At 53.0% G+C, this 21,748-nt stretch overlaps 1 protein-coding gene across 2 annotated transcripts in view; it reads left to right on the top strand.

Moving 5' to 3' along the window:
* The window catches only part of SCARA5 (scavenger receptor class A member 5), a 122,477-nt gene that overhangs the window by 14,194 nt on the left and 86,535 nt on the right, over window positions 1-21,748 (top strand). For both annotated transcript variants that reach the window (XM_074991513.1, XM_074991512.1), the window contains one exon: window positions 1,743-1,871. In XM_074991513.1, coding sequence (XP_074847614.1) covers window positions 1,743-1,871 — 129 coding nt within the window. The remainder of the gene's footprint in view (window positions 1-1,742; window positions 1,872-21,748) is intronic.

Genomic DNA, 21,748 nt, shown 5'->3' with positions numbered 1-21,748 from the left:
CAGTCAATGGGAGCTGAGCGCGTCTGAGAATTTCGCTGCTCGCTGTAAGCAGCACGGCCCAGGAAATCCAGAGGCCAGCTGACCGCCAGGTGGCTGGGTTCTCCCCCGGGCCTCGCTGTACCAGACTGCACAGCTGGGGAGGCAGATGTTATGGACCAGGCTCCCATCAGTGGCGTCTGACGCTGGCTACATTTGCCTGAGATGCCTTGGGCCTCCTCACCGGATGTGCGCACGACTGGCAGCCTCAGCAGGCTTGACTTGAAATTGTGGGTGCTCTGAAAAGCAGGGGCAAAGTCCAAAAGAGCAGACCTCACCCCACAACCTGGCAGTGCCCAGCGTTGGAGGCCACCTTTGAAAAAGGGCAGCCTTCGTGCCTCAGTTTCCCCAGATGTATCGTGAGAATAATGTTGCTGGGCAACAGCTGAATCTCTCCTGGGTGGCTGCCCAAGCTCTCAGCCTACAGGGACCACCAGGTGAAGGGAGGGGTTAGAATCATAGAGCTGGAAGGGACCTCAGGAGGCTATCTCGTCCAGCCCTCTGCTCAAAGCAGGACCAACCCCAAGTAAATCCGCCCAGCCAGGACTTTGTCAAGTCGGGATTAAAAAAAACCTCTAGGGATGGAGATTCCACCACCTTTCTAGGTAACACATTCCATTGCTTCACCTCCTTCCAGGGGAAATAGTTTTCCCAATATCTGTCCTACACCTCTCCCTCTGTAACTTCAGACCATGGCTCCTTGTTCTGCCATCCATCACTACTGAGGACAGCCTCTCCCCATCCTCTTTGGAACCCCTACAGAAAGTTGAAGGCTGCTATCAAATCTTTGTGCATGGCTGGCAGTGACAGTGGGGTGGGCTCCCAGTGGGGCGGATCGCTTATTCAGAGCCCGCCCTCCCGCCGCCCGCGCCAGCTCTGACGGGAGCCCTACGTTTAATAGATAACGAGATAAGGCCGGAAAATGCTGCTCAGATCAGCCCATCTTAGTAACCACAGGATTAGTAATGACAACGGCCACACTGGGTCAGATCAAAGGTCCATAGTCCAGTGTCCTGTCTGCTGGAAGCGGCCCCCCCTCTGGTAACACAAAGAGGGCTGGATCTGCAGAAGGACAGTGTGTGTAAATAAAGGGCTTTTCGCTGGGATTTCCTGAGCCCAGGTCTTATCTGGTTTCTCTCTGTACTCTGGCTGGCCGTGTGTTATTTTTGCATCTCGCAGCGTCCCTGCCTTGCGTTTCCATGCCAGGTGATTTTGTCCCACGCTCCCTCTCAAAGGCAGATGCCCAGTCCTGCTGTGCCTGACTCGGGGCTGCAGCGGTGGGGAGGGGGCATCTCCCAGCACAGCCAGCCTGGCAGGTCTGAAGGCTGGATGACTGCAGGGTGAGGTGCGCTGCTGCAGGCCAGATCTGGGAGTTGGTGTCGGGCTAGCCATGCTGACTGGCTCCACAGCCATCCAAGTGGCAATGGTGCCAGGCTTTGGCTCAGACCAGGTCACGGCATGCCCTGTGTGGATGGGAAAAGAGGGATCCCCAAGGCCTTTTTCCTCCCTGCACACACCATTCGAGAAAGGGTTGGGGTGTGATGTTACTGGACTTCAGCCACTAGGAGGGTAATTGCAACAAGGGTTTGCATGTTCATTTTAAAACCCAATAACATCCCGTGCTGGGCCGGGACCAGACGGGAGAAGGCGAGCGAGCAGGGAGGAGAGGAGAATTCTGTCCCTAACTGGTCCTTGTCTCCCCGCAGGTCCAGGCAGCAGGAGGAGGGCCCCAGGGTGCTGTGGGCGGCTGGGCTCCATTGCGGCTCTGAAGTACGCAGTGGTCGGACTCTACCTGCTGGTGTTCCTGATCCTCGTCGGCGTCTTCATCCTGGCAGGTAAAGGCGCCTCCCGTTCAAGGTTTCCTCCAGTTGTTTCCGTCCTTGCATGGATGTGCACCACGAGAAGAAACACCCGCTGACAGCTGTGGCAGCCTTTCAATCTCTCCTGGGTGGGCTGAGCAGGAGAGGGGCAGGGAATAGGGCAGATTGGATGAGCTCAGTGCTGCTTTCTGGCTTTGGAGTCTGTGACTCATCAAGTCATGGGTTCTCACGAGGCCAGTGCCCAGCTGGGGCTGCTCTGTCCAGTTGCTCGGGGCAGCTGTCAGCCCCTAGACATGGGCCACGCCTTTGGGTACCACACCTAGGACTGGTCGAGTGACGGATGACTGAGACCTGGGGGCTATTTTGGAGCCAGCCACTGGCTTGCTGCATCAGCTTGGGCTAGTCACATTTAAAAATAAATGCCCCGGGCCTCAGTTTCCCCATCTTCACAGGACAGGGTTAACCATAATCCCTCCCTCCCACAGCTGCTGTGACACGAGATCTGTTAATGCTTGTCCAGTTCTTCAAAAACAAGAAGTCCTGTGGTACCTTATAGACTAAGACATTCTGGAGCATAAGCTGTCATGGACAAAGACCCACTTCACCAGATGCATGAGTGGAGGTAGGAGGGTGGGGGTTTCAGAGGAGGATTTAAAGAGGGGAGGGTCTCAGTGAAGGGGAGGGCCAGAGCTGGCAAGGTCTATTCAGTGAGGGGGGAAATAGCCCATTATTGGCAGTTAAGAGAAGAGAAATCAAGTCAGTTCATTGGCGGGGGCAGGGCCAGAGGCGGGCGGGGGGGGGGACAGGACGCAGCCCATTGTCAGATATCACATTAGCATCTGACAATGGGCCACATTCCCCCCATGAACTGACTTGATTTTCTTTTCCCTTGATGTTCACCACTCCACATTAACTACTGATAATGGGCCATTTCCACCCTGACTGAATAGACCTTGAACAGTGGCAGAGAGGTGGTGGTGTTAGTCTGTATCCTGTCAAAACAAAAAAGCAGGCAAGTAGCGCTTTAAAGACTAACTATCAGGACAGCTCATCACCTAATAAATTATTTTGTTAGTCTTTAAAGCGCTACTTGCCTGCTTTTTTGTTTTGAATAGACCTTGGCAGTTCTGGCCCTCCCCTTTGCTGAGACCCCATCTTTATATCCTCCGCTGAATGCATCAGATGAAGCAGGTTTTTGCCCACAAAAGCTTCTGCTCCAAAATATCTCTTAGTCTATAAGGTGCCACAAGACTGCTTGTTGTGTTTGAAGATACAGACTAACGCTGCTACCTCTCTGATGCTTGTCCAGTCCTTGGAGCACTTCAGGCCCCAGAGAATGGCAGAGCACAATGAGTGGGCCAGATCCTGAATCCTGTGGGAACTGAACTCCTTCAGCTCCACTGGTGGCTTTACCCTGTGAAGGGCTCAGGACCTGCTGCCGCCCCCCAGAGATTTCCTGCAGGAAGCCATTGATTCTCTCCTGCCCCTGCCCCCGGCACGGTTCCAGGGATCTGTGTTTTCCTCCATGTCCCACACCGTGGGCGTAACCAGACACAATGCTCAGCCAGGTGCAGCTGGAGTCGATCGTGGCTCCGGCGGGCTGTGTGCCTCAGGCCAAGGCATCCCAAGCAGAGGGCTAATGAGGAGCCTGGACCTGCCCCAGTCCCGAAATGACATGCTGGTTTTATGGGCAGGGTTGTTTCCGCTGGAACCGAAGCCCCTTCCATCGAAATTGCTGTCCTCTGCCACGAGGCCACAGGCGATGCCACACAGGGAGGGCTGGGCCAGGGCTCCCTCTAATAGTTTCCATCCACGGGCAGAAGAAATTTTATGTGCCCCAAGACACGTGCACCACCAATAGAAACACAGGCTGCCCGCTGTGATGCTTGGCTAATCAGCTGGGCGTCACCCGCGTCTCTCCTGAGCAGCTGCCCAAGCACTCAGCTTGCAGGGAACACTGGTCTGGGCCTTTGATTTCACACACTTCCTTGGAAGAAACAGCCCACTCCCTTCTCGCTCAGCTGGAGAGCCTCCCACCGCGAGCAGCCAGGGCCCCACAGACCTGGCACTCGACGCCCGGGAAAGCAAGGCCGACTCTGCGCCCCTCTGGAGAAACACCGTCCTTCTGGGGCAGGCTGGGATGCTCAGAAGGTTTGCACAGCCCCTAGCACAGAGCCGGGCTCTTCTCAGTCGGCCCTCACGCACCACTGTAATAAACATGATTATTAATCATCGTAAAGTGCTCTGCGTATTTCAGCTGCCTCTCCCACGCCAGGGGCCCACCGGGCCTCTGGGGTCTTGATCCATCGCCCAAGTGCACGGGACCAAGTCTGCTCCATGCTAGGGGCGGAAGCCTCCAGAGGAAACTCGCGTGTCGCCCAGGATATGAATCAGCAGAGGGCACTTTCCCATGGCTAGCGCCCACTCCAGTGCACCAGATCCCCATGGCGCTAATGGTCCTTACTAGCCTGGGATGCGAGAGGCTGAGCTAAGAGCTCCCCCTGCTTGGGTCGGTGGCACCAGATCCCCTTGCCTTGCTAACCGGACCATTACCACCTGAGCAGCAGGAGCAGCTCCATCAGCTGGTGGCAGGAGGCTGTTACTCCTCTAGAAGCCTGGCAACCGTGCCATTGGTGTCATGAGCACATGCCAGGTCTCAGCTCTCCCAAGGGGCATCAAGTGATGTCCATAGGCCTGGCTTGCTGCCACAGGCTTCTCAGAGGGAACGAAGTGGGCAGTAGGCTCCTCGGGAAGGAAGCCTCGCTCAGCTCTGGGGAGCAGAGTGGGGTCTGGGTTGAGTTTCTGCTTGGGCTAGCACAGGCCGGGGGAAAGAATCAAGCTAGCAACTGTGAACCCAAGATACCTGAGCTGGTGTAGGAGGCTCTCCTGGGCGTGGGCTTTGACACAGCCAGCAGAGACCCAGTCGCTATGAAATCCACCTTAGAACATGCACTCTGGGCCACCCAGTTCTCTGCAGCAACAGGGAGCACAGAACCCTCATCGTCCTCTTTCAAAAGACCTGGTTTTCTCAGCCAGAGGAGACTCTCCACTGACTTCCCAGTATGGGGACTCTGGCACACGTCAGTGCATTCAGTCCAACAAAGAGTATTGTTTATGTGCAAACCCCCTTCTCTTCACTGCAGCTTTTACTATGGGCACCCAGAAGCAGGGTTCCCTGCAAGCTGAGCTCTGGGGTAGTCACCCAGCTTATTAGCAGCACGCCCACGGCCGCCCATGGGCAGCAGCCCTGGTGCGCATAATTCGGTGCGCATAACAAAATTTATTCCACGCATGGATGGGAGAAATTACAGGGAACCCTGCCCAGTTTGTGAACAAATCCAGCCAGTACATTCCTTCAGTCCTTTACTCATAACCTCCCCGCCCCCACTGGCATGAATTAAGAGACCGTTTGGGTTGGGACTCCCAAATTGGTTCGCCAGCACCGCTCCGCAAATAGATCAGCTACAGAATCCCTGCAGCACCCTTCTGCTTTCCAAACAAGCCCTCTGCTTTCTCAGCCCTGAGAATCTCCTTCCTGGAGAGCAAGAGGCCTGGAAGGGGCCGGTCTGCTGGCTGTCAGGCATGGGCTGTGTTGTAGCACTGGGTGGAGAAGGGAACCGGGGGAAGGCAGGGTGGGCCTCTTGTCCGCTGCTTGTGTGTTTTCCTTTGGTCCCTGCTGGGAGGAGTTGCAAATGTTCAGACAGCTCATGCAAAGCAGAGGCATCCCAGAGTCCGACCCTGATGACACAGACGCGCGCACACCCCGGAGGCCGGGCACCTGGGGAAACACTGACCCCTCTGCCGCGCTGGTAGGGAAACAGCCTCAGCCCTGCACGAAGATCCCCCAAGTCACCTGGCTGCCAATACTGGCTCTCGTGGGTTCAGGCAGAAGGAATCCAGGGGCCCAAAGGGTGCTGAGAAGGCTGCCTGGGTGACTCCACCCTGCAGTTACGTAGCATGCAGAACTACGGACTCTGCTTCGAACTAGCAGGAGCAGCCTGCTGCCCAGTCCCACCCGGGAAGCCTGGATCCATTGCAATCTTCAGGGGAAGGTTTGAGGGGTCAGTGCTTCCCCCCACCCCGGGTTCCACAGATGCAGGAGGACGTCGCGCCCCACCCCTCTGTTCTGACTGCTCCAAGGCGCCGCGTCCTTTGCAGGAGGAGGGGACTGGTCCCTTCGTCCAGAGGGGTTTACAAGGCTCAGCCCCAGAGTGGCCCCATTGGACAGGCAGCAACAGGAAGCCTGTAGGTCATAGGGTGAGCCTGCCCTGCAGCGCCCCCTGCTGAGATAGAGTGGCACTGCGTGTGCACCCAGCCTCAGTTTCCCTTTTCACAAAGCCAGTGGCGCCGTGCAGGCGCCCTGGAGGCAATGGGCCTGTCCTTGGGGCTTGTTTAGTAGAAACCCTTGTGCGGAAGGGTCCCTAGCGAAAAGTCCAAACGACATAAGAACGTAAGAACGGCCGTACTGGGTCAGACCAAAGGTCCATCCAGCCCAGTATCCTGTCTGCCGACAGTAGCCAGTGCCAGGTGCCCCAGAGGAGGTGAACCGAAGACAACGATCAAGTGATTTGTCTCCTGCCATCCGTCTCCTGCCTTCGACAAAAGGCTAGTCACCGTACCTTACCCCTTGCTAAGAGCCGTCTATGGACCTACCCTTCAAACAGCGCCCTAAGCTGTGGACAGTGTTCCTGGTGAGCTGAGCGCTTGGGCGGCCGCTCACGAGAGAATCAGGTGCCGCCCAGCGAGTTAGCGGAGTGTCCACAGCCGGCAGTCGGTGTTTTTATTGTGGTGCACCTTGATGCATGCCTGGGTGTATGGAGCAACATTTATTCTGCACGTGGGCGGGAAAAATCAGTGGGAGCATTGGCTGTGTTCCCTGTCCTCTCAGAAACATCGCTCAGTCTCCAGTGCCTGTGGGCATCTGCCTTGCTACAAGGAACAAGCTTTCCCCACCTCCGCTGCAGGGCTTTTGGCCCCAGGCCCTTGAAGAAATGAAAAGAGGGTTTCCTCTCCAACTCTTCTTGTTCCCACAACTATTTCCTCTCTCCCAGAATCGCCTAGACCTTTCAACCCTTGAAGAGCCATGCCAGGTGGCAGGGTGGACTGACCAGTAGCCAGTACTTCCCTTAAAGGAGCGGATTACCCCACCACAAATTCTTACAATTCTATCACAGTCTCTAGCACTTTCCTTTAAAGCCCCAGCTCCTGGAGTCAGGTGATTATGGTAGATTCTTAACCGTTACATGGGAAAACAAAGGAAGTTTCTCTCTTTCATGGTGGCACAGTTTTCAAATGCAATTGCCAAAGGCTCAGAAACCAGGAGACAAATAAAAAGGATCTCGAGTTGATTTATTTCATATGCTCTTGATTTTTAACTCAAGCTCAGGGTTTTGAGGGCCCTGATGCATGTGCTGGCCAGGCTAAATTTCTGCCCTAAATTAATTCAAGCTCCAAATTAAGATCTTTAATCTGAGGCTCTCAAAGTGCTCTGCAAGCAGATTAATTCATCCTTACAGCCCACCCAGCAGACCAGGGAACTGGGGATCAAAAGAGGGAAAGATTTCTGTTTTTGAAGTGGCCTCTAATTTTGGCTACTGCTGAAGACAAGTTCCCACCGGAACCTGACTTTCGGCATTGTTGAATACTCACCCACTTCCCCTGAATTCACTGAGTGCTCAGGGTAACACTGGCAAGGTATGTGTTGTGTCCCTCAGTAGTGGCTGGTTTACAGAGGATAAAAGCCAACTACTGCTGACAGCAGCTGGAGCTGCTCCTTTAGCTCAAGCGGAAGAGACCTGGGCATTTCCAGCAGATCTAGAGAAGTGATTATTCCCCTCTTTTCAGCACTGGTGAGGCCACATCTGGAGTATGGAGTCCAGTTCTTCCCCCCACCCCCAGTAGAGAAAGGATGTTGGATGCATTGGGCAGGGTCCAGCGAAGGAAAACAAAAATGATTCAGGGGCTGGAGCACAAGACCTATGAGGAGAGGCTGAGGGATTTGGGCTTGTTTAGTTTACAGAAGACTGAGGGGTGATTTAATAGCAGCCTTCAACTTCCTGAAGGGGAGCTCTGAAGAGGATGGGGAGAGGCTGTTCTCAGTGGTGTCAGATGGCAGAACAAGGAGTAATGGTCTGAACTTACAGATGGGGAGGAGTAGGTTGGATATTAGGGAAAACTATTTCCTCAGGAGGGTGATGAAGCACTGGAATGCGTTGCCTAGAGAATCATAGAATCATTGAACAATAGAGCTGGAAGAGACCTTAACAGCCCATCGAGTCCAGCCCCCTGTTCTAAGCAGGACCAAACCCATCAGGTCAGCCCAGCCAGGGCTTTGTCGAGGCGAGACTTAAACACCTCCAGGGATGGAGACACCACTGCTCCCCTGGATAGATCATTCCAATGCTTCACCACCCTCCTAGTGAAAAAGATTTTCCTAATGTTCAACCTGGACCTTCCCAACCGCAACTTGAGACCATTGTTCCATGTTCTGCCATCTGTGACCACTGTGAACCTCAGCACTGAAACATTTCTCATACAGTTGCAGAGCTAAAATCTATGACTTTACATACATGCATGATACAGACACACAAGTAGCGTACATAGATTAAGGGCATCATGAGCTTTCATTTGACACCTCACATGCCCCGCCTGCCCTGGCACAATATTTGGGGCCAATAGCCACACTGGGCATTAAAATACTTTCCAGACCCAATATAAAAGCCCAGTCATGTGATACAAGGCCAGCATGAAGCCCTCAAACTAAGATATGGTCTGGGCCTCTAGTGCTGGCTCCCTGTGTAAGGGGGAATAGTGAGTGCAGCCCAGCGGCAGGAGCCTAAAGGAACTGAAATTTGATTTCTAAAGAAGTGAAAAGGAGAGTCAGAGGCACAGAACAAGCAGATGGAAGGGAAAAGAGAAGTAAAGGGAAATGATGCTGAAAACGCAAAAAAGGTTGTTAGATTTTTATATGCCATGTGACTGCCATGCAATATGGAATCAATCCATCCTCAGCAGCAGCACTTATTAAATTAATGAGTATGGCTACAAAAGTGATAGACGCAAACAGACTTCTACACAGCTTGAGTTCCAGCCTTCTCTCCCTTGTTTACCAGAGACACTTGTTTACCGTGTCAGGAATGCTGTGCAGCCTGTTGATGGGGTGTTCATGCCACACCAGCTCTGAAATAGTGAAAGAAACTGCATACAGCTTCAGTTAGTGAGATTGTCCACATCTGAGGGGTTAGGCTGGAGAAGCAACCCCTGACTGAGAGCTGGAGCTCAGCTGAGCAGGCCAAGGCTGGGCTAGAATAAAGCCAGGAAGCAGGCCTCAGAAATGGTTGAAGTGGGGAAATCTGACGGAGGGAACCTAAGATAAAAAAAGGACGCTGCGAGCTGGGCCCTGAGTGATGGGCACACCCTGAAGCGAGAGCGGAGAAAACCTGAGGGAGGCCAAGGAGAAAGCAGCTCAGGGAGAGAGAAGCAGGTTTGGGATTCATACTATAGGGCACCTGGGCTGGAACCTGGAAGTGGGGGGTCCTGAGCTCCTCCTGCCCCGAGCCGCTGATGGAGTCGCACTGCCTGGACAAAGTGTCCAGGGAGACTCTAGACCTCAGAGGGGGAACCCCACAATACCCTGTTGGAGGGCTGTGTCACAAAAGGCAGCTGTAACTCCTGGAGGGAGAGAGGGGAGAATGGGGCAGAGACCCCACGAGGAGGTGCGGGAGCTGGCAGAGAGCGAATGCCCCGGGCGGCCAGGAGGAGGGGCAGTGAGCACCCTGTGACCAGCCCCCCAGTCCTCGGGTGGCTTGGTGGTGTGACTCACGCACAGACACCTAATGGCGGGCAGGGAGAGGCTGGGGTGAGAAGGTGTTTGCTCTAGGTCAGGCCGGCAGAAGCCCTAGGGCCGGTGGGGGGAAGGGGTTGGACCGTCCCTGCAGCGTGGAGTGTGGGTCGTCCACTGGGGTGAACAGGCGGAGGTGGCGGATTCGCCGTCGGTCGCAGTGCTTACATCAAGAGTCTTCGGTAACTCAGCCAGAGCTTGGGGTCCCGCACAGGCATGGGGGAGACGGGGGCAGGGTGACTGGCCAGCCGGGCCCTGGGACAATGTGAGGGGCTGCTCTGTGCTCCCCCGAGGGGAGGGCCTGGGGAGCCAGTGCCGCCCGAACCACACCGTGCTCCCCGCCCATTGCCCTTCCGAGCCGCTCGAGCACTTCTCAACGCCGCTGCAGCAATTTAAAGGGCCAGCCGTAGCGGCGGCTGGGGCCCCAGACCTTTCAGAGTCTCCGGGCCCTGGGGCAGTTGTCCCCTCACCCTTGGTGGGCCGCAGTATAGGAGTGGCTGGCGGAGGGTCTGCTACACGCGGGAGGTCAGGTTAGACCATCACGATGTTCCCTTCTGGCCTGAAAGGTCTGGAGGTCAGGGCGTGGGTTGGAGTGAGCTGATAGCAAAAGAGGGGCCCTACGCCAGAGGAGCCCAGTGGGCTGATAGAGAAAGCTGCAAACATCCCTGTCGGCACAAACGACCCCCAGGGAGGCCTGGGAACCTGCAAGGACAGAGCGTGAGGCTGGCCACCTGCTCCGGTCTCTCCTGCGCAGGCTGGCCATGAAGAATACTCCAGGGCCTTACCTGTGGGGCCGTTTGCCTGTTAAGGACGTTCTCCTTCAGATGGGCCCACAGCCCCTTCTGCCCATCTTTGGCCCTTGCATCACAGGGCTATCGCTGAACATCAGCTTCCTGGCCTACTGGGGGTTTGCAAGCCCCTACCTGGCTGGGAGCCTGATCCAGAGTTGACTGCCAAAGAGCTCACGGTCTGCCCTTTGCCAGGTGCGCAGGGGTGTAGCTCTGTGCTAAGGGATACAGGTGGCAGGGGTGGGTGGCTAATAGAAGGGTCTTGAACCCTTGGCCAGGCATTCACATCCCACCTCACTTGCCAATGATCAAGAAGCAGGTCCTGTCTGAGGGACACTTGGTGGTCTCCGTCCCGCTCCACCAGCGAGCAGGTATTTGCATTGCACAAGCCAGCCCTGCAGACGAAGCGATCCTGGGTGTTCCCCGCCTGCGTCGGTACTGTCTCGGCGCAGAGCCGAACAGACGATGGAGCCTGACCTCCCATTGTGTGTTCCTGGGTTCAGCTCACAGCCGGGACGGATTTGTCATGCAGAGGGGAGCCTCAGTCTTGCATCCTGTCACTTGGCCTTTGCGAGTCAACCCATAAAGCTCCCTGCAGGCCTTCTGGCCTGGTGCAACCTTTCTGTTCTGGTGGCAGAGCTCCAGCCTGTCTTGTTTGTGCTCGAGCAGCCGTGGCCACTCGCTGTGTCTCCCCACTTTCCAGGAAAGCCACAGGTACTTCCACCTCCAAGTGCTCCGAATGTTTTGCTGCTGCTTTTTATAAGCAGCTCTTACACATGCTGAGATCTCTCTCCCAGTGACCCCTTTCCTGCTCCAGGCGAGAGCTGCGTTTTCATATTGTAACACTACCCCCTGCCATTCGATTGCCTCCTGCCTTGGAGGGCTCCAGGCGCCAGCCCCAGTCCAGAGCAGTCAGCTGGCTTTCTCTGACATTCCTGCATTGCCAGCTTCATAATCATAGAATACTAGGACTGGAGGAAATTTCAAGAGGTCGTCATGCCCAGTCCTCTGCCCTCACAGCGGCATCTAGCACCACTTAGAGCAGCGGTTCCCAAACTTTTCGGCATCACGCCCCCCTGTTGATTTTTGAGAAACCCTCATGCCCCCCCGCCACCCCCACCTCTTCTTTACCATCATCCAACCTGCCTTTAGCAAAAACTTCAGCTTGTGATTGAAAATGAACACAAAAACTTGACATAAAAATCAAAACAAAAAAGCAGTCCACTTGCACTTTAAAGACTAAGAAAATGATGTATGAGGTGATGAGCTTTCGTGGGACAGACCCACTTCTTCAGCCCATAGCCATACCAGAACAGACTCAATATTTAAGGCACAGAGAACCAAAAACAGTAATCAAGGAGGACAATTCAGAAAAAAAATTACCAAGGTGAGCAAATCAGAGAGCAGAGGGGCGGGGAGGGTGGGCAAGTCAAGAATTAGATTAAGCCAAGTATGCAAAAGAGCCCCTATAGTGTCCCAGAAAATTTGCATCCTGGTTCAAACCATGTGTTAATGTGTTGAATTTGAATATGAAAGAGAGTTCAGCAGCCTCTCTTTCCAAAGCAGTGTGAAAATTCCTCTTCAATAAGACGCAAACTCTTAAGTCATTAACAGAATGGCCCACTCCATTAAAATGTAGACTAATCGGTTTGTGGATCAGGAGTGTTTTGATGTCTGTTTTGTGCCCATTAACTCTTTGTCTGAGAGAGTTTGACGTCTGTCCAACATACAAAGCATGTGGGCATTGTTGGCACATGATGGCATATATGATGTTAGCTGAGGAACATGAGAATGTGCCCGTAATTCTGTGACTAACCTGATTAGGTCCAGTGATAGTATCTCCAGAATAAATATGTGGACAAAGCTGGCAGCGGGCCAGATGTCAAAACACTCCTGATCCACAAACCAGTTAGTCTACATTTTAACGGAGTGGGCCATTCTGCTAATGACCTGAAAGTCTGTGTTTTACTGAAGAGGACTTTTCACAGCCCTTTGGAAAGAGAGGCTGCTGAACTCTCTTTTACATTCAAATTTAACACATTAACACGTGGTTTGAACTGGGATAGCAATTGTCTAGCTCATTACAGGGGCTCTTTTACATACTTTGCTTTATCTAATTCTTGACTCTCCCCCTCTGCCTTCTGCCCCTCTGCTCTCTGATTTGCTCACCTTGATAATTTTTTTTTCTGATTTGTCAACCTTGATTACTATTTTTGGCTCCCTGTGCCTTAAATATTGAGTCTGTTCTGGTCTGGCTATGGGCTGAAGAAGTGGGTCTGTCCCACGAAAGCTCATCACCTAATAAATTATTTTGTTAGTCTTTAAAGTGCTACTTTACTGCTTTTTTGTTTTGATAATATATAGACTAGCCCGGCTCCCTCTCTGTTACTAATTGACACAAAAATGTTATTTAAAATTAAAAATAAGCACAAATAGATTTTTTTGGCCCCTTGCGGGTGCCTGGTACAGCCTCACCTGGCCAGCTGCCTGAGCCCCATGCCAGCTGCCAGGGCTGAGTGCTCCAGCTGCCTGCCTGCTTGAGACCTGCACTGCCAGAGCCGCCCACCCAGGCCCTGCGCTGCCGGGGACAGCCATCCTCCCGCCTGCCAGTCTCCTGGGCCAGCTGCCTGCCTGCCCACCAGCTGTGTGAGCCCTGCACTTCTGGGACCAGCTGCCTGCCTACCAGCCGCCTGCCCCAGCCGCGGGCCAGCTGCCTGAGCTGCCCACGCTGCAAGGGCCAGCTGCCCACCTGACATCCTGAGCCACCCAAGCTCCGCACTGCTGGGGCCAGCAGCCAGCCCGAGCCGCCTGCACCCTGCGATGCCAGGGCCAGCTGCCCAAGCACAAGCCGGCCGGCTTTCTGAGCCCCACAAACCCCATGAGCCACCTGCCCGAGTCCCTCCCATCCCACAGAGCCAGACACCCCCAGCAGCCTGCTCTTACACTGTCCCCATCCCCCTCACCTGAGCCAGGCCCCCCCAGCCTCCCATCTAACTCCATCCTCCTCCACCTCCCCCACCCACACTCATTCTTCTTTGCAGGAGGCAGCCAACTTCACATGAGTCTTTGCTGGCTGCCTGCTTTTTACAGCAGCTGCACCAGGTCACCCACATAAAAGGGCAGGGGCTGAGAGCCGGAAGCAAAGGCCGTATCTTTCTTCAGGTGGGGTCTCCTTGCCCCACCCCAGGAATTCTTTACACCCCACAGTTTGGGAAACCATCAGCCACAGCATCTTGTTCATCTATCCTGCTCTTAAATGTCTCCAGAGATGGAGATTCCACAACCTTCCCAGGTAGTTTATGCCAGTGCTTAATCACACTGACAGGAAGGTTTTCCTAAGGTCCAACCTAAACCTCCCTTGCTGCGGTTTAAGCCCATTGCTTCTTGTCCTGTCCTCAGAGGTTAAGGGGAATAATTTACCTTCTTTCTCCTTGTAAGGCTCTTTTAGGTATTTGAAAGCTGCCATCTCGTCCCCTCTCAGGCTTCTCTTTTCCAGACTAACCAGTTCTTTCAATCTTCTCTCACAGGTCACAGTTTCTAGACCTTTAATCATTTCTCTTGCTCTTCTCTGGATGGTCTCCAATTTGCCTGCATCTCTCCTGAAATGTGATGCCCAGAACTGGACACAGGCTCCAGCTGAGGCCTAACTGTGCAGTTTAGATTATGTAAAATATTCTCATATGACCTAAATACAAGGGTCCCCGTTTCCCAGGGAAGTGCTTGGAGGAGCCAAGCCCTGAGCTCAGCAAGCCAGGGACCTACTACAGGGGAAAAGCTTCTGTTTCTCCATGAAGACCTCAGTCCTCTACATTGCCCAGCCTCCACTACAGCAGTGATAAGGCGGCTATGGAGGAGCTGGTTCAGCCCCTCAAGAAGCTCCAGGGATACAGTAGAGGAGTGGGTGCATGAGGTTCTTGGAGAGCCAGGAGTGAGGAAAGCAAAGTGATTGGCTGGATAGGCTGTCTGTCACCCAGAGAGCTGAGGGAAGGACTTCCCTTCCCTGCAAAGGATTCTGGGTAGCGGAGCCTGCTATAAAACTCCCTGGCTTCCAGCTGGGGCTCAGGCTTGTGGGAGGAAGATTTGGTGTCTCTTGTGGCAGGGGTTCCTTGTTGGGCTAGTGGTGGTAGTGTTGTATTTAACTCTCCGTGGAGCTGGGTGCTTGATGGGGCAGCCTTGCTGCTGTACTTGCCCACAGCCATTCTATACTGACCTCTGCGCGTAGCAGCCCTCAGAGGGCGTCAGCCACTTCTCCAGGCACTGCTGGAGTGTGGTATACAGTGCTCACTCCCCCCTTGGACATAAGAACATAAGAACGGCCATTACTGGGTCAGACCAAGGGTCCATCTAGCCCAGCATCCCGTCTGCCGGCCGTGGCCAGAGCCAGGTGCCCCCGTGCGGGGTGGGGTGGGGGGGTGAACCAAAGACAATGATCAAGTGACTTGTCTCCTGCCATCCATCTCCAGCCTCTGACAAACATGCCAGGGACACCATTCCTACCCTTGGTTAATCGCCTTTTATGGACCTAACCTCCATGAATTCATCTAGCTCTTCTTTGACCTCTCTTATACTCCTAGCCTTCACAGCCTCCTCTGGCAAGGAGTTCCACAGGTTAACTATGTGGTGTCTGAAGAACTTTCTTTTATTAGTTTTCAACCTGCTACCCATTAATTTCATTTGGTGTCCTCTACTTCTTATAGTATGGGAACAAGTAAATAACTTTTCTTTATTCACCCTCTCCACAACACTCTTGATTTTATATACCTCTATCGTATCCCCCCTCAGGCTCCTCTTTTCTAAACTGAAAAGTCCCAGTCTCTTGAGCTTCTCCTCATGTGGGACCCGTTCCAAACCCCTAATCATTTTAGTTGCCTTTTTTTGAACCTTTTCTAATGCCAAAATAGCTTTTTTGAGGGGAGGAGACCACATATGTACACAGTATTCAAGATTTGGACGTACCATAGTTTTATAAAGGGGCAGTAAAATATTCTTTGTCTTATTTTCTATCCCTTTTTTTAATAATTCCTACCATCCTATTTGCTTTTTTGCCTGCTGCTGCACACTGCGTCGATGTTTTCAGAGAAATATCCAAAATAACCACAAGATCTCTTTCCTGATTAGTTGTAGCTAAATTAGCCCCCATCATATTGAATGCGTAGTTGGGGTTATTTTTTCCAAGGTGCATTACTTTACACTTATCCACATTAAATTTAATTTACCATTTTGTTACCCAGTCACTTAGTTTGGTGAGATCTTTTTGAAAGTCTTCAAAGTCTGCTTTCATCTTGACAATTTTGAACAGTTTCGTGTTGTCTGCAAACTTTACCACCTCACTGCTTGCCCCTTTCTCTAGATCATTTATGAATAAGTTGAATAGGATTGGTCCTAGGACTGACCCTTGGGAACGCCACTCATTACCCTTCTTCACTCAGAAAATTTACCATTTATTCCAACCTTTTGTTTCTTGTCTTTTAACCAGCTCTCAGTCCATGAAAGGATCTTCCCTCTTATCCCATGACAACCTAAACTATACAAGAGCCTTTGGTGAGGGACTTTGTCTAGACTTTCTAGAAATCTAAGTATACTATGTCTACTGGATCCCTCGTGTCTGCATGTTTGTTAACCCCTTCAAGGAATTCTAATAGGTTAGTAAGACATGATTTCCCTTTGCAGCAACCATGTTGACTTTTGCCCGCCAACTTATGTTCTTCTACGTACCTGACAATTTTATTCTTCACTATTGTTTCAACTAATTTGCCTGGTACTGATGTTAGACTTACTGGTCTGTAATTGCCAGGGTCACCTCTAGAGACCTTTTTTAGATATTGGCGTTATATTGGCTGTCTTCCAGTCCTTGGGTACAGAAGCTGATTTAAAGGATAAGTTACAAATAACAGTTCATAATTCTGCAATTTCACATTTGAGTTCTTGCAAAACCCTTGTGTGAATATCATCTAGTCCTGGTGATTTGTTACTGTTAGGTTTTCCTATTTGTTCCAAAACCTCCTCTAATGACACTTCAATCTGGGACATTTCCTCAGCTTCATCAGCCACAAAGGACAGTGCAGGTTTGGGAATCTCCCTAACATCCTCAGCCAGGAAGGCTGAAGCAAAGAAATCATTTAGTCTCTCCTCAATGGCCTTGATTGCGCCTTTTGTATCTCGATTGTCTAGGAGCCCGCTGGTTGTTTAGCAGGCTTCCTGATTCTAATGTACTTAAAAAACATTTATTTTGCTATTACTTTTTGAGATTTTGGCTACCTGTTCCTCAGAATCTTTTTTGACTTTTCTCATTACATTTTGAACTTAATTTGGCATTGTTTCTGTTCCTTCTTATTTATCTCACTTAGATTGGACTTCCACGTCTTAAAAGATTGCTTTTTATCTCTCATTGCTTCTTTTACATGCTTGTTAAGCCATAGTGGCTCTCTTTTAGGTCTCTTACTTTGTTTTTTAATTTGGGTTATTATGTTATGTTATGGTGTCCTTGAAGTTTTTCCATGCAGCTTGCAGGGATTTTACTTTAGTCACCCTACCTTTTAATTTCTGTTTAACTAACCTCATTTTGGTGTAATTCCCCTTTTTGAAATTAAATGCCAGAGTGTTGGACTGCTCAGGTGTTCTTCCCACCACAGGAATGTTAAATGTTATTATATATTGTATTATGATCACTATTCCCAAGTGGTCCTGTAATAGTTACCTCCTGGACCAGATCCTGTGTTCCACCCTGGATCCGTGGCCATTACCACAGCCCCCCGCAGGACTCCCTTATGCTGTAGCACTGAGAGGCTGGCAGAAGGCCGCTATGCTGGCTTTATACCTGCCGGGGACTCTTCAGCTGGTTGTTGAAAGCAGCCCCATAGCCTCTTTGCACCGTGTTCTCGTGGGGCTCAGCTGTGAGTGGGGTGAAGTTGTGGATTGCTCTCACGTCCCCGGCAGTGTCGCTTCCAGTCCATAGGCAGCGAGTTAGATGAGGCTGTGCTGCCCGGGCATCAGGAATGTTCCTGGCCCAGCGCCCCAGCTCCACCAAAGTTCAGGGCCAGGTCTCTCCCCTTGCCTCACTTGCTGACCCTGGGTGATTTAAAAGGTCCCGGGGCAGGATCCCCTCTAATTTTGTCCATCCGTGGGTGGAATAAATTTTATTGTGTGCACTGAGGCATGGACAGTTGTGCACCACCCATAGAAACACATTGCCAGCTGTGGGCGCTCTGCTAATCAGCTGTGGGGCACCTGAATCTCTCCTGGGTGGCTGCCCAAGTGCTCAGCTCACAGGGAACCCTGCCCAGGAAGACCTGTCACCAGCCACACGGCAGGGCTAGAGCAGATTTTGCTCCAGCCCTTTGGACCCCCCAGGCTGGAGAGGGAAGGGCGCACCCATGTGCACTGCTCCTGCTGCAGCATATTGGCACCAGCGCACAGAGACACCCGCTCTCCAGGGCCGCGAGGGTCAGCAGCTGCAGGGGTCGGGCAGCAGAAAGCTGCTCTAGCCTCCCTGCACTGCTGTTTGAACTCCCCTAGGGCACAGGAGGGGCTGGGGGGATGCATGGGGCAGGGGAGCTCATGGAGATCCCTGCCCCCTCGGGAGCTGCTGCTAGAGGGAGGTGCCCCAGGTAAGCATGGCACCCTGATCCCTCCCAGAGCCAACACCCTCTCCCCCACCCCGTCTTCTGCCCCCAAAGTCCCTCCCAAAAGCTGCACCCCCATTCCCTCCCAGAGCCCACCCCAAACCTCCTCCTCTACCCCAACTGCTTCCCAGAACCTGACCCCACCCCCTCCTGAACCCAAACTCCCTCCCAGATCCTGCACTCTGGGGTGCATCCCTCTTGAACCCCAACCCCCTGCACCAGCCCAGAGCCTTCACCGAACACCCAAATTCCCTCCAATGCCTGTACCCCTCTCCCACCCAGACTCCACCCTCCCCCCCCCCGAGCCTCAGACAGGTGGGGACAGGGAGTCTGAGGTGGGAGGGGTGCAGGGTCTGAGCGTTCTGAGCACCACCAAAATTTCTGCAAATTGCTGCTCCCAGCCAGGGCGAATCTTCCGGCATTTCTCGGCCACGAGAACATGCGGGTTTGATTTCATTTGTCCTCCCAAATCGGGACAAACCGTGTTGCAAAACCTCCTCGCTCTTCCCCAGCCGGGCCGGCCATTTCCCAGCCCCCTCCGTGTGCCGGTCTCCTGGCTGGTGGTGCCACAGGGCAGCACACAGACACATTCCCTGGCAGGGCATCCGCTTTCCTGGGGAGAGAGGCCTGCAGTCACCCAGGTGGTCTGGCTGGAGCTTGTCACACACTGAAAGCCATAGAGGACGGTTGTGAGCCTCCTGGCCGACCGTCCGACTAGAACAGGCCAAACAATCTCACCGGCATGTCTCCATGCAGCGTGGCAGCTCCTGGTTGTGGAAGAGCTGGTCCTTGGGCATTGCCACGCTGTGGGGTCCCAGTGAGGGGGTTGGTCGCTGCCTCTCCGGGGCCCTTGGGTGCCTCCCTGGTGTGCTGCTGTGGCTCAGCGCCTCGAATTCTGTAGCCGGCCCATAGGAAGAACCTCTCACGCTGGCTTCCGCCAGCCTGGTTCCAACTCTCCCAGCTCCGTCCACCAGCATTCCCTGTAAGCTGAGCACTTGGGTGGCCGCCCAGGAGATTCAGGTGCTGCCTGGCTAATTAGCAAGGTGCCCACAACACCCACAGCCGGCAGCGTTCCTATGGGCGGTGCACAGCCGCACATGCCTCAGTGCACATAATAAAATTAATTCCACCCAGGGATGGAAAAAATTAAGAGGGGACGCTGCTGTCCATCCCAGGTTCTTATCTACCAGCCACATGGACTCTACCCCTCTCATTCATCACCCCCAGCTGTGTGAAACCAGCCCCCAGACACCAGCTTGCTACGGCCCAGACACTCCACACAGTATGTGTGGGTAAACATAAGCGGACAGTTTCTCCGTTAGACATATCACAGATTCTGAGATCAAATAGTCAAAAAAAAAGTGACCACAAGTGCCCCAGAAACTAAACACAAAGATGCGACCACTGGCTTTATACTTGCAAATGAGGTGCATTTCTGTTGCCTATCGCTTGTGAACACTTTCCTGACATGCCCCCATCTTCGATGGGATCCAGTGTTTCCCAGACAGCACCCCTAAAGTGCCCGTCCCCTCCGTTGCTGGATGGAAGCCTCACTTTTCAAGCCTCATTGGTAAAAGGTCTAATCAGTGGCAAGTTTAACTCCAACATAAGGAAGTCCTTCTTCACATGACACGTAGTCAGTGAAACTTGTTGGCAGAAGCCTGTGCGCAGGCCAAAACTATAACTGCACTCAACAAAAGTGTTAGATAAGTTCATAGAAGAGAGGTCCATCAATGAGTATTAATCAAGAGGCCCAGGGGTGCAAGCAATATTTCCTCTGATTTTTTTCCAGTCTTGTGTAGAATAATTTTTATGTGCACTAGCCATAGATGTACCACCCGTAGACGCACACACTGCTGGCTGTGGGCACTCTGCTAAATAGCTGGGTGGCATTTGAAGCTCTCCTGGGTGGCTGCCCAAGCCCTCAGCTTACAGAGAATGCTGGATGCATCCTGGAGTTCTGGGATGCCCCTTCCTGCCAGGTGCCAAGAGCCAGCACTGAGTGATGGGGGGGGTGGTCCCTCACTAATTCCCTGCTCTGTTCCTTCCCTCAGACGCCCCCGATGTCAGGCACTGTCGGTTGACAGGCTGCTGAGCTAAATGGACCATTGGCCTGAGCCAGTGTGGCTGTTCTTGTGCTCATGACAATTTTCTGGGAGGGAAATTCCAACCTGAGTTGTCGGCCAGGACGTCTCCGCATCTTGCCATGAGCCCTAATGGCCCATCATTTGAGGCTAGGTGCTTGGAGCTAGTCTTGTCTGGCTGGAGAGGCAATGCCCATCCCTACCTGATACGTAGAGCCCTGTGCAGAGGCAAAAATGCGGATCCACAACCAATCCGCACCCCCTGGGTTCAACTCCTCATCCAATCCGTAATCCACAATCTGGATTTGACCTGCAATCTGCCCAACTAATCTGGAGGGGAAGGAGCACAGAGGAGCGAGGGGGGAGTAAGGTCATGCCCAGAAGAGGCAGGCAGCGTGTAGGCGGGGAAGTGGGTAAGGGGTAGCAGAGAGCAAGAGCTGGGGCTCTGCAGGACAGCAGGCGGGGTGGGGAGCAGTGTTTCCTGGAAGCTGAGCGCTTGGGCGGCTGCCCAGGAGGGATCCAGGTGCTGCTCAGCTGATTCGCAGAGCGCTCGCAGCTCACAACAAAATTTATTCCCCCCGTGGATTGAAAAAATTAGAGGGAACGCTGGTGTGGGTGGGGGCCGGGCACGGCTGGGGAGATTTTGGACACAACTTCTTGTGTCCTTTCCCTGCCAGCAGTGCAGGAGCCTGGCCTGGTCTCCTCCCTTCCCCACTGAACCGGGTGGGGCAGAGAGCCCTGTGTGGGTATCCGCTGCCCTGTCGTGAGAGATGAAGCCCATAATGCCCAGGGCTCTATCTTGCTGGGCAGTGAAGCTGACTGTCACAGCACAAATTTGAGCATTGTTTTATAGCTACACCGGTCTGTACCTCCCTAGCCCAAAAGGGACAGAGGCCTGTCATGCACAGACTATTACAGGCTTTTGTTAATGACCCAAGGACAGAGGTAGCTTGATAGCTTCGTATACAATCACTAGCTCCCTTGTGTAGTCTTCGGGGTTCAACACCCCACCCCACTCTCCCCGGGGGGTCCGCCCCCCAATTGTCACTGTCCAGCGGAACAGATGACAATGTTACCCAGCTGCAGCGTGGAGACATAAGGAGCAGGACACAGCCTTTGCTTTCCGTCTGGTGAGCCAAACAGCTCCTGATAGCTCCTTCCTGGCTGCCTATTTCTGGATAAGCCCGGCGCCCCTCGAATGGGATCTTTCCAAGGCACAGGAGTTTTGCCTTGAGCTGCTTGTGAAGCACTAGGCTCGGCTGTTTCATTAGAGGTGCGATTCACACATGCTCAAGAACAGCAGTGTGATTTAGGCCTGAGAACAAAACAGATTTGGCTTCTCAGTATTTTCAGGCATATACTGCAGATTCCTCGTTGGGGAGGGCTCCTTTCTGAGCTTGGCCTGAGCTAGCACCGTGTGACTCTCGATATGCTCTGTGTACAGGGACAGAAGAATGAGCAAACCTCTAAAAATATCTCGAATTACCTTGGAGCTTTGCAAAACAGGAAGTAATAGGCTGGAGATTTCGGCTGGCTTTAAATGTGGCCTGCTTTTAAT

The sequence above is a fragment of the Carettochelys insculpta genome, chromosome 3, assembly GCF_033958435.1.
Source record: "Carettochelys insculpta isolate YL-2023 chromosome 3, ASM3395843v1, whole genome shotgun sequence".
Taxonomy (NCBI): domain Eukaryota; kingdom Metazoa; phylum Chordata; order Testudines; family Carettochelyidae; genus Carettochelys; species Carettochelys insculpta.
The sequence above is the reverse complement of the archived record's forward strand: the minus strand, read 5'-3'. Positions and strand labels throughout refer to the sequence as shown.